The following is a 13,311-nucleotide window of genomic DNA, read 5'->3' as shown; positions in this document are numbered from 1 at the left end:
CAGATTTTATAGGGGATGCTCCAGCACCCTCAGCAACCCTACCTCCTGCGGCTGTGCCACGAAGTAACGATCACTCCTCACCGTCCTCCTTCCATACCTCACAGATTCCTGCCATCACACTAGATACCAGAGTGAGGATCCACATGTGAACTCAATCCCTGTGACTCCATCGAGCCTGGTCCAATCAGTCAGGCACACTGGGTTCTATCAGATGTTCGATCACTTGGCCACATTTTTACAAGAGAATCCTGAAAGGCTGGGAGGTTATCATGCGAGGATAGGTGTTGTTACACCCCCCCCCCCCCCATCTCTTTTCCCTCCAGAACATTCTTAGTTCATTTTGTGGGAACAAGAACAGCTGGTACCTCTGCTCAGTACATTTTAGTCAATACTTATAATATCCAGTCTAGCGCTGCCATCTAGTGTTCATTCAGTGTCATTAAAAACAAATACAAAAATAAATGTCATTTAGCAGATACTGTTATCCAGAGAGACTTACAGTAGATGACTTCATACATTTTCAAACTAGCCCCCCCCCCCCCCCCCCGTTGGAATCGAACCCACAACCCTAAGAGCCATGCCCTACCAACTCAGTCACGTGGTAATATTCTAAAACAGGGATATTTGAATTGTGTACCATCACTTTACGCCGTGATAACGCATTGCTTTACGTTGACAAACTAATTTGTTTGTCATAAAAATAAAAACACACCAAAAAAAAAAAAAAAGGTTCTTTGAAAGGAGTTTAATTCCTAAACGAGTTGTACAATTAATGCTCTGTAGATCAGTTTAGTTAGAGCCAGAGAAGAAAATAGATTTAAACCTTTACTTAGAAATATGTAAAATATAATGCCAACTGAACATGAATGAAGGCTTGAACTAAATAATACCACAACAAAAGACAAAACGTAAACAGACGGGGGACACAGCTCCTGGGACACCGCTAACGAGACACCGCTACTGGGACACCGCTAACGGGACACCGCTACTCTTCAGTGACGTCCCACTGTCTGTCAGGTAAGGAGAAATACAACGGGACGCCGCTACTCTCCAGTGACGTCCCACTGTCTGTCAGGTAACGAGAAATACAACGGGACGCCGCTACTCTCCAGTGACGTCCCACTGTCTGTCAGGTAACGAGAAATACAACGGGACACCGCTACTCTCCAGTGACGTCCCACTGTCTGTCAGGTAACGAGAAATACAACGGGACGCCGCTACTCTCCAGTGACGTCCCACTGTCTGTCAGGTAACGAGAAATACAACGGGACGCCGCTACTCTCCAGTGACGTCCCACTCTGTCAGGTAACGAGAAATACAACGGGACGCCGCTACTCTCCAGTGACGTCCCACTGTCTGTCAGGTAACGAGAAATACAACGGGACGCCGCTACTCTCCAGTGACGTCCCACTGTCTGTCAGGTAACGAGAAATACAACGGGACGCCGCTACTCTCCAGTGACGTCCCACTGTCTGTCAGGTAACGAGAAATACAACGGGACGCCGCTAACGGGACACCGCTAACGGGACGCCGCTAACGGGACGCCGCTACTCTCCAGTGACGTCCGAGAAATACAACCGTTCTGAAAAAAAACGAGCGCTGAGAAAATCTGAAAGGTTCATGTGAAAACAAAAAGGAAAAACACTGTTGCATTGTGGGACCGTTAGTTATGAAACACAATAGCGCAGTCCATCTGAATCATCATATTCAGTTAATTCTGGCTTCATATGTGATCACACAACAAAATATTAAATATTGTAAATAAGCTTTAGTGAACTATATATATATATAACTACTACTCTAATAGGAAACTATACCATACAGTAACACCACAAAACGTTTTGCAAAAAATAAAATAAAATCAGCCTTTCTTATTGGACAAATTCAGGTTAGTCCCTCCTCCTCCATTTTGGCCCACTTGATTTCTAATGAATACGACCCAGTTTAGAAGTCATGCAGGCAGTGATGTTGGGTAACACACTAGATGCAGTGTACAACAGGTCAAGTTGCGGCATATTTTTATTTATTATGGATTTATTTATTATGGATCCCATTACTACTCGAGGTTGGCTATTTGAGCAGTTTACCAAGGGTTGGTAACAGACTGATTGGTCGGCTATTTGAGCCAGTAAAGGGTGGCTTTAGTATTTTTGGGTAGCAGAATAACTTTAGCTTCCCTCCAGGCCTGAGGGCCACACACTTTCTAGTAGGATGAAACTGAAGATATGACAAATAGTAGTGGCAATATCGTCCACTCTTATCCTCAGTCATTCTCCATCCCAGTTGTCAGACCCCGGCGGCTTGTCGTTGTTGACAGACGGCAATAATTATCTCACCTCTTCCACACTCACTTTAACGGAATTCAAAATGACAATCCTTGCCTTTTTCATAATTCGATCAGTTACACTTGGATGTGGTGTCAGCGTTTGTTGCTGCTATGCCATGCCAATGTGTGCTCATCTTGTCAACGAAAAAAAAAAAAAATCATTAAAGCAGTTGGTAATATCGGTAGATTTTGTAATGAATGAGCCATCTGATGGAGCTGAGTGTGCCGCTTTTAGCCCAAAAGTTCATTTTAAAGGTGCTCAAAAAGCTTCTTTTTTTTTTACTATCATTCTTTATATCATTTAACTTTGTTTCATAGTGTAGTTTCTTTCTTTTTTTATTCAGTTTAAGTCACATGATTTCTCACTTTGCAGTACTTTTGCACATCGGTTGTACGGCATACAGATAGATACCAGCAGACTCCCACGGTTTTTATTGAGTGCAGCAACGTTCAGACCCTGACCTTTGTGTCTATAAAACGGTGAGAGCATTCAGCACAGGGTAGTATCCATCTTTCTTTCAAGAGAGGATATTCAGTCCAACACAATAATAGAATAGTATCTAGCCTCTGATCACAGATTACCAGTCGTTGTTATACTTAATAGAATAGTATCTAGCCTCTGATCACAGATTACCAGTCGTTGTTATACTTAATAGAATAGTATCTAGCCTCTGATCACAGATTACCAGTCATTGTTATACTTAATAGAATAGTATCTAGCCTCTGATCACAGATTACCAGTCGTTGTTATACTTAATAGAATAGTATCTAGCCTCTGATCACAGATTACCAGTCGTTGTTATACTTAATAGAATAGTATCTAGCCTCTGATCACAGATTACCAGTCATTGTTATACTTAATAGAATAGTATCTAGCCTCTGATCACAGATTACCAGTCATTGTTATACTTGAAAATAGAATAGTATCTAGCCTCTGATCACAGATTACCAGTTGTTGTTATACTTAATAGAATAGTATCTAGCCTCTGATCACAGATTACCAGTTGTTGTTATACTTAATAGAATAGTATCTAGCCTCTAATCACAGATTACCAGTTGTTGTTATACTTGATAATATAATAATATCTAGCCTCCGATCAGATTACCAGTCGTTGTTATACTGGATAATACATAGAATAATATCTAGCCTCTGATCAGATTACCAGTCGTTGTTATACTGGATAATAGAATATAAAATCAAATGTATACTGTTTCTTTTTACCGTTCTTGTTGTGAATGAGGTCATCAACGAGGGGCGTGGCAACATCCTGAAACAATTCCATCTGTGACGTCTTGATGCCGAACACCTTCTCGGAGGAGTCTCAAAGCAAAGGGCTTGTTAGAGATTTGTTTGTTTCTTTATTTATTTATTATTATTATTATTATTATTATTCCGTTTGATCCAGCAACTTGTTTAGCTTCATTGACAAACGTGGAAGAAAAATAAAAATGTTTCCTCACATTCACACGTAAAGCAGTTACACCAATATCTTCCTTTTGTGCTTTCAAATATTTTATCTCTCGCAGGAGCAGAGGGCTTTCACACATACATGTCACACAGAGGTTTCACAGACACATACCTCGTTAATCTCCCTCATTCCTGTTGGCTTTGAGTCCGTCCGGAGCGTGTAGCTGATCACCGCAATACCGTAATTCCTCATCCTCCGCTCCCAGGGGGCTTCACACGGCACTACACCTGGACAATCCCACACAATTAAAACATGAAATATAGTTCCAATGTGATGAGCCTCGGTCAGTGAGGTGTCCTACAGGAGAGGCCTGACAGGTCTACAAACCCCTCCGTCACCAGAAAAACAATACATCAGATCTAATTTGATTGGTTGCGAGTATGTAAGCATTGGAGGTGGCAGGTAGCCTAGTGGTTCGAGCGTCGGACTAATAACTCGAAAGGTTGCTGGATCAAATCCCAGAGCTGACAAGATAAAAATGTCGTTCTGCCCCTGAACAATGCAGTTAACCCTCTGTTCCCCGGTAGGCCGTCATTGTAAATAAGAATGTGTTATTTTATTAATTTAACTTGCCTAGTTAAATAAAAGTGACCAGTGTTGAATGACTATGTACATAGGGCAGGGTGGAGTACAGGGTGGTTGGCGGCTAGTAGCAGAAACTAAGGATTTACGTTTACGATATTAGCTAAATAAATCGGTTACTCGTATTTGCAAATACTCACGTAAATTGTCATCGTTTGATTTTCTCAATTCAGTCTCCTTTTTGTCTTCTCCACTAGTTTCAAACTCGCTCCGCTCAGCCGCCTCGCGGACAAACTCAACCAATCAGCGTAGACTGAACCACCGGGAGTTCCACCCTACTATTTCCGGTGTGCAAAACTTCCGGAATCTATTGCCAACATGCCACCTGCTGGCAAGAAGATGTAAACACAGAGACGTTACAAAACACTGGACTTTCACTTATATAAAGCGCTTCTCACGTGTAGTGTTGTCTGCATGAAAATAACAATTCAAAGAAGAAAAAGCAGCGCTACCGTATTACACTGGTAATGTATTTTCATGCCATTTGAAGAACATGCATTATTACACAGCCAGGCTGGAAGTCCGGCCGTAGCGTTAGTCGTTTGTTGTTGTTCAAACATTAAATCAAATAAAAAGTTTATTGGTCGTGTTACGTGTACACAGTTTGGCAGATGGTAAACCGGGCACAGCGAAATTCTTACGTTACTAGCTCCTAACAATGCAGTGAAATGTCAATTAGGTACACGAATAATCAATAAAAACAACTAATAATGACTCATTTACACAAGATATACTAGGATTTTAAAAATATATATTTTTTTACCTTTATTTAACGAGGCAAGTCAGTTAAGAACAAATTATTTTTTTCAATGACGGCCTGGGAACAGTGGGTTAATTGCCTGTTCAGGGGCAGAACGACAGATTTGTACCTTGTTAACTCGGGGGTTTGAACTTGCAACCTTCACTCTAACCACGAGGCTACTCTGCCGCCCCAAGAATAATATGTACAGTAGTAGATAAATTAGTGAGCTAAGAATCCAGTATATAAATACACGTGCGGTGTGTATAAACAGTGTAACTAAAATGCAATTCAGTAGTAGAAATATTACAATAAGCTATGTCGAGAATACAGTATATAAATACAGCACCCCGTGGATAGAATTGCAGGAAATTAGCTGGTCCTGGGGCTCTGTTCACAAACACACCCTACAGAGCCCCATGACAGCAGCACAATTAGACCCAACCAAATCATGAGAAAACAAAAAGATAATTACTTGACACATTGGAAAGAATTAACAAAAAAACAGAGCAAACTAGAATGCTATTTGGCCCTACACAGAGAGTACACAGCGGCAGAATACCTGACCACTGTGACTGACCCAAACTTAAGGAAAGCTTTGACTATGTACAGACTCAGCGAGCATAGCCTTGCTATTGAGAAAGGCCGCCGTAGGCAGACATGGCTCTCGAGAAGACAGGCTATGTGCTCACTGCCCACAAAATGAGGTGGAAACTGAGCTGCACTTCCTAACCTCCTGCCCAATGTATGACCATATTAGAGAGACATATTTCCCTCAGATTACACAGATCCACAAAGAATTCGAAAACAAATCCAATTTTGAAAAACTCCCATATCTACTGGGTGAAATTCCACAGTGTGCCATCAGAGCAGCAAGTTTCATGACCTGTTGCCATGAGAAAAGGGCAACCAGTGAAGAACAAACACCATTGTAAATACAACCCATATCTATGCTTATTTATTTTATCTTGTGTCCTTTACCATTTGTACATTGTAAAAACACTGTATATATGTATGTATGTATTATATATATATATATATATATATATATATATATATATATATATATATATATATATATATATATATATAAAATATGACATTTGTAATGTCTTTATTGTTTTGAAACTTCTGTATGTGTGATGTCTACTGTTAATTTTTATTGTTTATTTCACTTTATATATTATCTACCTTACTTGCTTTGGCAATGTTAACACATGTTTCCCATGCCAATAAAGCCCCTTGAATTGAATTGAATTAGGGACAGATCGAAATTTACCGGGGGGTTAGGGAGTGTTTTTTTTAGGGGGCAGGTAAGTGAGACCCCCCCCCAATGGCATGACTTATTTTTGATATGACCCTAATAAAGTGTAGAAATGTTTTTGAAGGTTTGGTATGGTGCGGCTATTTATTAAGCTTTAGCTGCTGCAGGCCTGTCATAGGAAGGCAGCGCGCCAACTGACTCCCAACAGGTGAACGTGATTTAAATATGAATACAGTAGACACCTAAGCCTATATGCCTTTGCATACAATGCCCTGATACCTTTAGTGTTCAAATCTCTGACAGCTGAACCATGGACAATTAAAGGTTCTAAAGTTTTGCATATGCAAATGAGTGTGACGTCACTCGCTCTGAGACCTTGAAGTAGCAGTTTCCCTTTGCTCTGCAAGGGGCCGCGGATTTTGTGGAGCGATGGGGGTAACGACGCTTCGTGGGTGACTGTTGTTGATGTGTGCAGAGGGTCCCTGGTTCGCGCTCGGGTCGGGGCGAGGGGACGGTCTAAACTTATACTGTAACACAAGGAATAGTGTTTTTGTAACTTTGCTATAGGCCGCTTTTAAAGACATGTAAATGTGGCTCGTTTGGCCAACATCCCTGGTTTATTGAAGGTGTTGGCTGCCCCAAGTTGGATCGAGATGATGTCCAAAACATTTCTCCAATGTCCACTAAATTAAAATCTTCCCTGTCATGTTGTCCGGCGCCAAATTTTCCAAAAGGAAACTCTGAAATGGCATATTGTTTTTTTTTTTTATGAAAATTTTATAATATTCACATGAAAATCTGTCGCAAATTGAATGGAAAGCAAAGTCTCATCAGTGTTCGCCAGCAGCCCCAAACATCTCGTCTAGTGTCTGATTGTGCTGCACATCAGGGTTCACCAGCAGCCCCAAACATCTAGTCTAGTGTCTGATTGTGCTGCACATCAGTGTTCGCCAGCAGCCCCAAACATCTCGTCTAGTGTCTGATTGTGCTGCACATCAGGGTTCACCAGCAGCCCCAAACATCTAGTCTAGTGTCTGATTGTGCTGCACATCAGGGTTCGCCAGCAGCCCCAAACATCTAGTCTAGTGTTACTATGATTATGTCTCATCAGGGTTCACCAGCAGCCCCAAACATCTAGTCTAGTGTCTGATTGTGCTGCACATCAGTGTTCACCAGCAGCCCCAAACATCTAGTCTAGTGTCTGATTGTGCTGCACATCAGGGTTCGCCAGCAGCCCCAAACATCTAGTCTAGTGCCTGATTGTGCTGCACATCAGGGTTCTCCAGCAGCCCCAAACATCTAGTCTAGTGTCTGATTGTGCTGCACATCAGTGTTCGCCAGCAGCCCCAAACATCTAGTCTAGTGTCTGATTGTGCTGCACATCAGTGTTCGCCAGCAGCCCCAAACATCTAGTCTAGTGTCTGATTGTGCTGCACATCAGTGTTCACCAGCAGCCCCAAACATCTAGTCTAGTGTCTGATTGTGCTGCACATCAGGGTTCACCAGCAGCCCCAAACATCTAGTCTAGTGTCTAATTGTGCTGCACATCAGTGTTCACCAGCAGCCCCAAACATCTAGTCTAGTGTCTAATTGTGCTGCACATCAGGGTTCACCAGCAGCCCCAAACATCTAGTCTAGTGTTACTATGATTATGTCTCATCAGTGTTCACCAGCAGCCCCAAACATCTAGTCTAGTGTCTGATTGTGCTGCACATCAGTGTTCGCCAGCAGCCCCAAACATCTAGTCTAGTGTCTGATTGTGCTGCACATCAGTGTTCGCCAGCAGCCCCAAACATCTAGTCTAGTGTTAATATGATTATGTCTCATCAGGGTTCACCAGCAGCCCCAAACATCTAGCCTAGTGTTACTATGATTGTCTCATCAGGGTTCACCAGCAGCCCCAAACATCTAGTCTAGTGTTACTATGATTATGTCTCATCAGGGTTCACCAGCAGCCCCAAACATCTAGTCTAGTGTTAATATGATTATGTCACATCAGGGTTCACCAGCAGCCCCAATCATCTAGAGAATAAGCTACCAGCCAGCAGTCTAAGCCACTGCATCTCAGTGCTAGAGGCGTCATTATACACCCTGGTTCGAATCCAGGCTGTATCACAACCGGCCAAGAGTCCCATTGGCCCAGCATCATCCGGGTTTGGCCGGTGTCGGCCGTCATTGTAAATAAGAACTTGTTCTTAACTGACTTGCCTAGTTAAATAAAGGTAAAATAAATATAGAGAAGCTGTACAGCAGAACCTTGACTAGAATACAGTATATACATATGAAGTGGACAGTAGTAGTTAAATAGGACAGGCCTTGACTAGAATACAGTATATACATATGAAGTGGACATTAGTAGAAAGGGCAGTGGTCTCTAAGGTGCAGGGTTGAGTACCAGGTGAAGGTCAGTACCAGGTGAAGGCCAGTACCAGGTGGTCAGTACTGGGTGAAGGCCAGTACCAGGTAGTCAGTACCAGGTGGTCTGTACCGGGTGAAGGTCAGTACCAGGTGGTCAGTACCAGGTGGTCAGTACCGGGTGAAGGTGAGTACCGGGTGAAGGTCGGTACCGGGTGAAGTTCGGTACCGGGTGAAGGTCGGTACCAGGTGGTCAGTACCGGGTGAAGGTCGGTACCGGGTGGTCAGTACCGGGTGAAGGTCGGTACCAGGTGGTCAGTACCGGGTGAAGGTCGGTACAGGGTGGTCAGTACCGGGTGAAGGTCGGTACCGGGTGAAGGTCGGTACCGGGTGAAGGTCGGTACCAGGTGGTCAGTACCGGGTGAAGGTCGGTACCAGGTGGTCGGTACCAGGTGGTCAGTACCGGGTGAAGGTCAGTACCAGGTGGTCGGTACCAGGTGGTCAGTACCGGGTGAAGGTCGGTACCGGGTGAAGGTCGGTACCGGGTGAAGGTCGGTACCAGGTGGTCAGTACCGGGTGAAGGTCAGTACCGGGTGAAGGTCGGTACCGGGTGAAGGTCGGTACCAGGTGGTCAATACCGGGTGAAGGTCGGTACCGGGTGAAGGTCAGTACCAGGTGGTTGGTACCGGGTGAAGGTCAGTACCGGGTGAAGGTCAGTACTGGGTGAAGGTCAGTACCGGGTTAAGGTCGGTACCGGGTGAAGGTCAGTACCGGGTGGTCGGTACCGGGTGAAGGTCGGTACCAGGTGGTCGGTACCGGGTGAAGGTCAGTACCAGGTGGTCGGTACCAGGTGGTCAGTACCGGGTGAAGGTCGGTACCGGGTGAAGGTCAGTACCAGGTGGTCGGTACCGGGTGAAGGTCAGTACCAGGTGGTTGGTACCAGGTGGTCAGTACCGGGTGAAGGTCGGTACCGGGTGAAGGTCAGTACCAGGTGGTCGGTACCGGGTGAAGGTCAGTACCAGGTGGTTGGTACCGGGTGAAGGTCAGTACCGGGTGAAGGTCGGTACCAGGTGGTCAGTAAGGGGTGAAGGTCGGTACCGGGTGAAGGTCAGTACCGGGTGGTCGGTACCAGGTGGTCAGTACCGGGTGAAGGTCGGTACTGGGTGACGGTATCTATTCTAGCCAGCTTGAATACATACTTTGTATATAGTCACATACTGTGTATATATTTCATGTTTTCTTTTTCTTTGATCTGTGTGGTTGATCCCAATTTGAAAACTTAACTGTTTTTGTTAATGTTGATGCGTTTATTTCATCAATCACCAATGCATTGGAAAGGTGTCACTTCCCCCATTGTATCTTCCATTCATTTCAGGTTGAGGAATAGGATCCGTCCATAGCTGCACTGCACAGGTGTTTGTTAAATACACTTGGTGTTTGAAGAGCCGGTCGAACTTTGATTTAGCCGCGAACACAAGTGATTTTCGTGTTTTATTTTTTGTTGTTGTTGTTTTTTTTACACACACTCAGAAATGGCACGGGCGAAGAAGGGTCCTTCAGAATCGAAGCAGAAGTCGAGGAGGCAGAATGGAGAAACGTCTGGGGCTGCAGGACAAACCATCTCCATGAAGCTTCGGCAGAAGATGGACGGGAAGAACACATTGAAAACAGGTCTGCTAGTAACACCAATGGATCTAATAGAAACGCCAATCTCCGTTATAGAAGCTTTTGATTGGCTGTACTGTCTTCTATTTCATTTCCTCCACTCCAGAAATGTTACTGTATTTATCTTGTCACAGAGAGAAGTGACTCTTTCCATTCTTTGATTTTATTGACTGTACCGGTCTTGTATTTCAGGGCCTGTTTTCCCAACCACCATGATAAAATCTTCAGTTGGGAAGAGAAGTGGACCAGGAAGCATCCTGAACTACATTTACCAGAGTACACTGGGGCAGAGCCTTCGTTCTCAGATGAGACAGGTACACTACAACAGTCAGACTAGTGTGTCTTGATAGCTGGTAGGGTGACTAGGGAACAGTAGTGTCTGTAGGGTGACTAGAGAACAGTAGTGTCTGTAGGGTGACTAGGGAACAGTAGTGTCCGTAGGGTGACTAGAGAACAGTAGTGTCTGTAGGGTGACTAGGGAACAGTAGTGTCTCTAGGGTGACTAGGGAACAGTAGTGTCTGTAGGGTGACTAGGGAACAGTAGTGTCTGTAGGGTGACTAGGGAACAGTAGTGTCTGTAGGGTGACTAGGGAACAGTAGTGTCTGTAGGGTGACTAGGGAACAGTAGTGTCCGTAGGGTGACTAGGGAACAGTAGTGTCTCTAGGGTGACTAGGGAACAGTAGTGTCTGTAGGGTGACTAGGGAACAGTAGTGTCTGTAGGGTGACTAGGGAACAGTAGTGTCTGTAGGGTGACTAGGGAACAGTAGTGTCCGTAGGGTGACTAGGGAACAGTAGTGTCTGTAGGGTGACTAGGGAACAGTAGTGTCCGTAGGGTGACTAGGGAACAGTAGTGTCCGTAGGGTGACTAGGGAACAGTAGTGTCCGTAGGGTGACTAGGGAACAGTAGTGTCTGTAGGGTGACTAGGGAACAGTAGTGTCTGTAGGGTGACTAGGGAACAGTAGTGTCCGTAGGGTGACTAGGGAACAGTAGTGTCCGTAGGGTGACTAGGGAACAGTAGTGTCCGTAGGGTGACTAGGGAACAGTAGTGTCTGTAGGGTGACTAGGGAACAGTAGTGTCTGTAGGGTGACTAGGGAACAGTAGTGTCTGTAGGGTGACTAGGGAACAGTAGTGTCTGTAGGGTGACTAGGGAACAGTAGTGTCTGTAGGGTGACTAGGGAACAGTAGTGTCTGTAGGGTGACTAGGGAACAGTAGTGTCTGTAGGGTGACTAGGGAACAGTAGTGTCTGTAGGGTGACTAGGGAACAGTAGTGTCCGTAGGGTGTGACTAGGGTGGAGAACAGTAGTGTCTGTAGGGTGACTAGGGAACAGTAGTGTCTCTAGGGTGACTAGGGAACAGTAGTGTCTGTAGGGTGACTGGAGAACAGTAGTGTCTGTAGGGTGACTAGGGAACAGTAGTGTCCGTAGGGTGACTAGGGAACAGTAGTGTCCGTAGGGTGACTAGGGAACAGTAGTGTCCGTAGGGTGACTAGGGAACAGTAGTGTCCGTAGGGTGACTAGGGAACAGTAGTGTCCGTAGGGTGACTAGGGAACAGTAGTGTCCGTAGGGTGACTAGGGAACAGTAGTGTCTGTAGGGTGACTAGGGAACAGTAGTGTCCGTAGGGTGACTGGAGAACAGTAGTGTCTGTAGGGTGACTAGGGAACAGTAGTGTCTGTAGGGTGACTAGGGAACAGTAGTGTCTGTAGGGTGACTAGGGAACAGTAGTGTCCGTAGGGTGACTGGAGAACAGTAGTGTCTGTAGGGTGACTAGGGAACAGTAGTGTCTGTAGGGTGACTAGGGAACAGTAGTGTCTGTAGGGTGACTAGGGAACAGTAGTGTCTGTAGGGTGACTAGAGAACAGTAGTGTCTGTAGGGTGACTAGGGAACAGTAGTGTCTGTAGGGTGACTAGGGAACAGTAGTGTCTGTAGGGTGACTAGAGAACAGTAGTGTCTGTAGGGTGACTAGAGAACAGTAGTGTCTGTAGGGTGACTAGGGAACAGTAGTGTCTGTAGGGTGACTAGGGAACAGTAGTGTCTGTAGGGTGACTGGAGAACAGTAGTGTCTGTAGGGTGACTAGAGAACAGTAGTGTCTGTAGGGTGACTGGAGAACAGTAGTGTCTGTAGGGTGACTAGAGAACAGTAGTGTCTGTAGGGTGACTAGGGAACAGTAGTGTCTGTAGGGTGACTAGGGAACAGTAGTGTCTGTAGGGTGACTAGGGAACAGTAGTGTCTGTAGGGTGACTAGAGAACAGTAGTGTCTGTAGGGTGACTAGGGAACAGTAGTGTCTGTAGGGTGACTAGGGAACAGTACCTACTAATTGATGATATATAAGGTAAAATATTCAACAAACTGTAAAATAGTATATATTTAAAGAGATATCTCAACAGCTGCCGCCTCTACACTCTAACCACTAGGCTACCTGCCACCTCTACACTCTAACCACTAGGCTACCTGCCACCTCTACACTCTAACCACTAGGCTACCTGCAACCTCTAACCACTAGGCTACCTGCCCCCTCTACACTCTAACCACTAGGCTACCTGCCACCTCTACACTCTAACCTCTAGGCTACCTGCCACCTCTACACTCTAACCACTAGGCTACCTGCCACCTCTACACTCTAACCACTAGGCTACCTGCCCCCTCTACACTCTAACCACTAGGCTACCTGCCTCCTCTACACTCTAACCTCTAGGCTACCTGCCTCCTCTACAGTCTAACCACTAGGCTACCTGCCTCCTCTACAGTCTAACCTCTAGGCTACCTGCCTCCTCTACAGTCTAACCACTAGGCTACCTGCCTCCTCTACACTCTAACCACTAGGCTACCTGCCTCCTCTACACTCTAACCACTAGGCTACCTACCACCTCTACACTCTAACCACTAGGCTACCTACCACCTCTACA

General features: G+C 45.1%; 1 protein-coding gene and 1 long non-coding RNA gene across 2 annotated transcripts in view; one reads left to right on the top strand and one right to left on the bottom strand.

Moving 5' to 3' along the window:
* Nucleotides 1–4,592, bottom strand: part of LOC135556768 (uncharacterized) — a 69,348-nt gene extending 64,756 nt beyond the window's left edge. Inside the window, exons 1-3 of the long non-coding RNA XR_010458050.1 lie at nt 4,518–4,592; nt 3,907–4,022; nt 3,549–3,647 (exon numbers count right to left, since the gene is read on the bottom strand). This is a non-coding gene — a long non-coding RNA (uncharacterized LOC135556768). The remainder of the gene's footprint in view (nt 1–3,548; nt 3,648–3,906; nt 4,023–4,517) is intronic.
* A 107-nt stretch (nt 4,593–4,699) lies between these two features.
* ddb2 (damage-specific DNA binding protein 2) overlaps nt 4,700–13,311 on the top strand; it is a 60,950-nt gene continuing 52,338 nt past the window's right edge. The window contains exons 1-3 of the mRNA XM_064990191.1: nt 4,700–4,841; nt 10,266–10,406; nt 10,593–10,714. Coding sequence (XP_064846263.1) covers nt 10,268–10,406; nt 10,593–10,714 — 261 coding nt within the window. The 5' untranslated portion in view covers nt 4,700–4,841; nt 10,266–10,267. The remainder of the gene's footprint in view (nt 4,842–10,265; nt 10,407–10,592; nt 10,715–13,311) is intronic.

This window comes from Oncorhynchus masou, chromosome 15 (genome assembly GCF_036934945.1).
Source record: "Oncorhynchus masou masou isolate Uvic2021 chromosome 15, UVic_Omas_1.1, whole genome shotgun sequence".
Classification (NCBI taxonomy): domain Eukaryota; kingdom Metazoa; phylum Chordata; class Actinopteri; order Salmoniformes; family Salmonidae; genus Oncorhynchus; species Oncorhynchus masou.
Note: the sequence above shows the minus strand (reverse complement) of the source record. Positions and strands in the feature narration are given on the sequence as shown.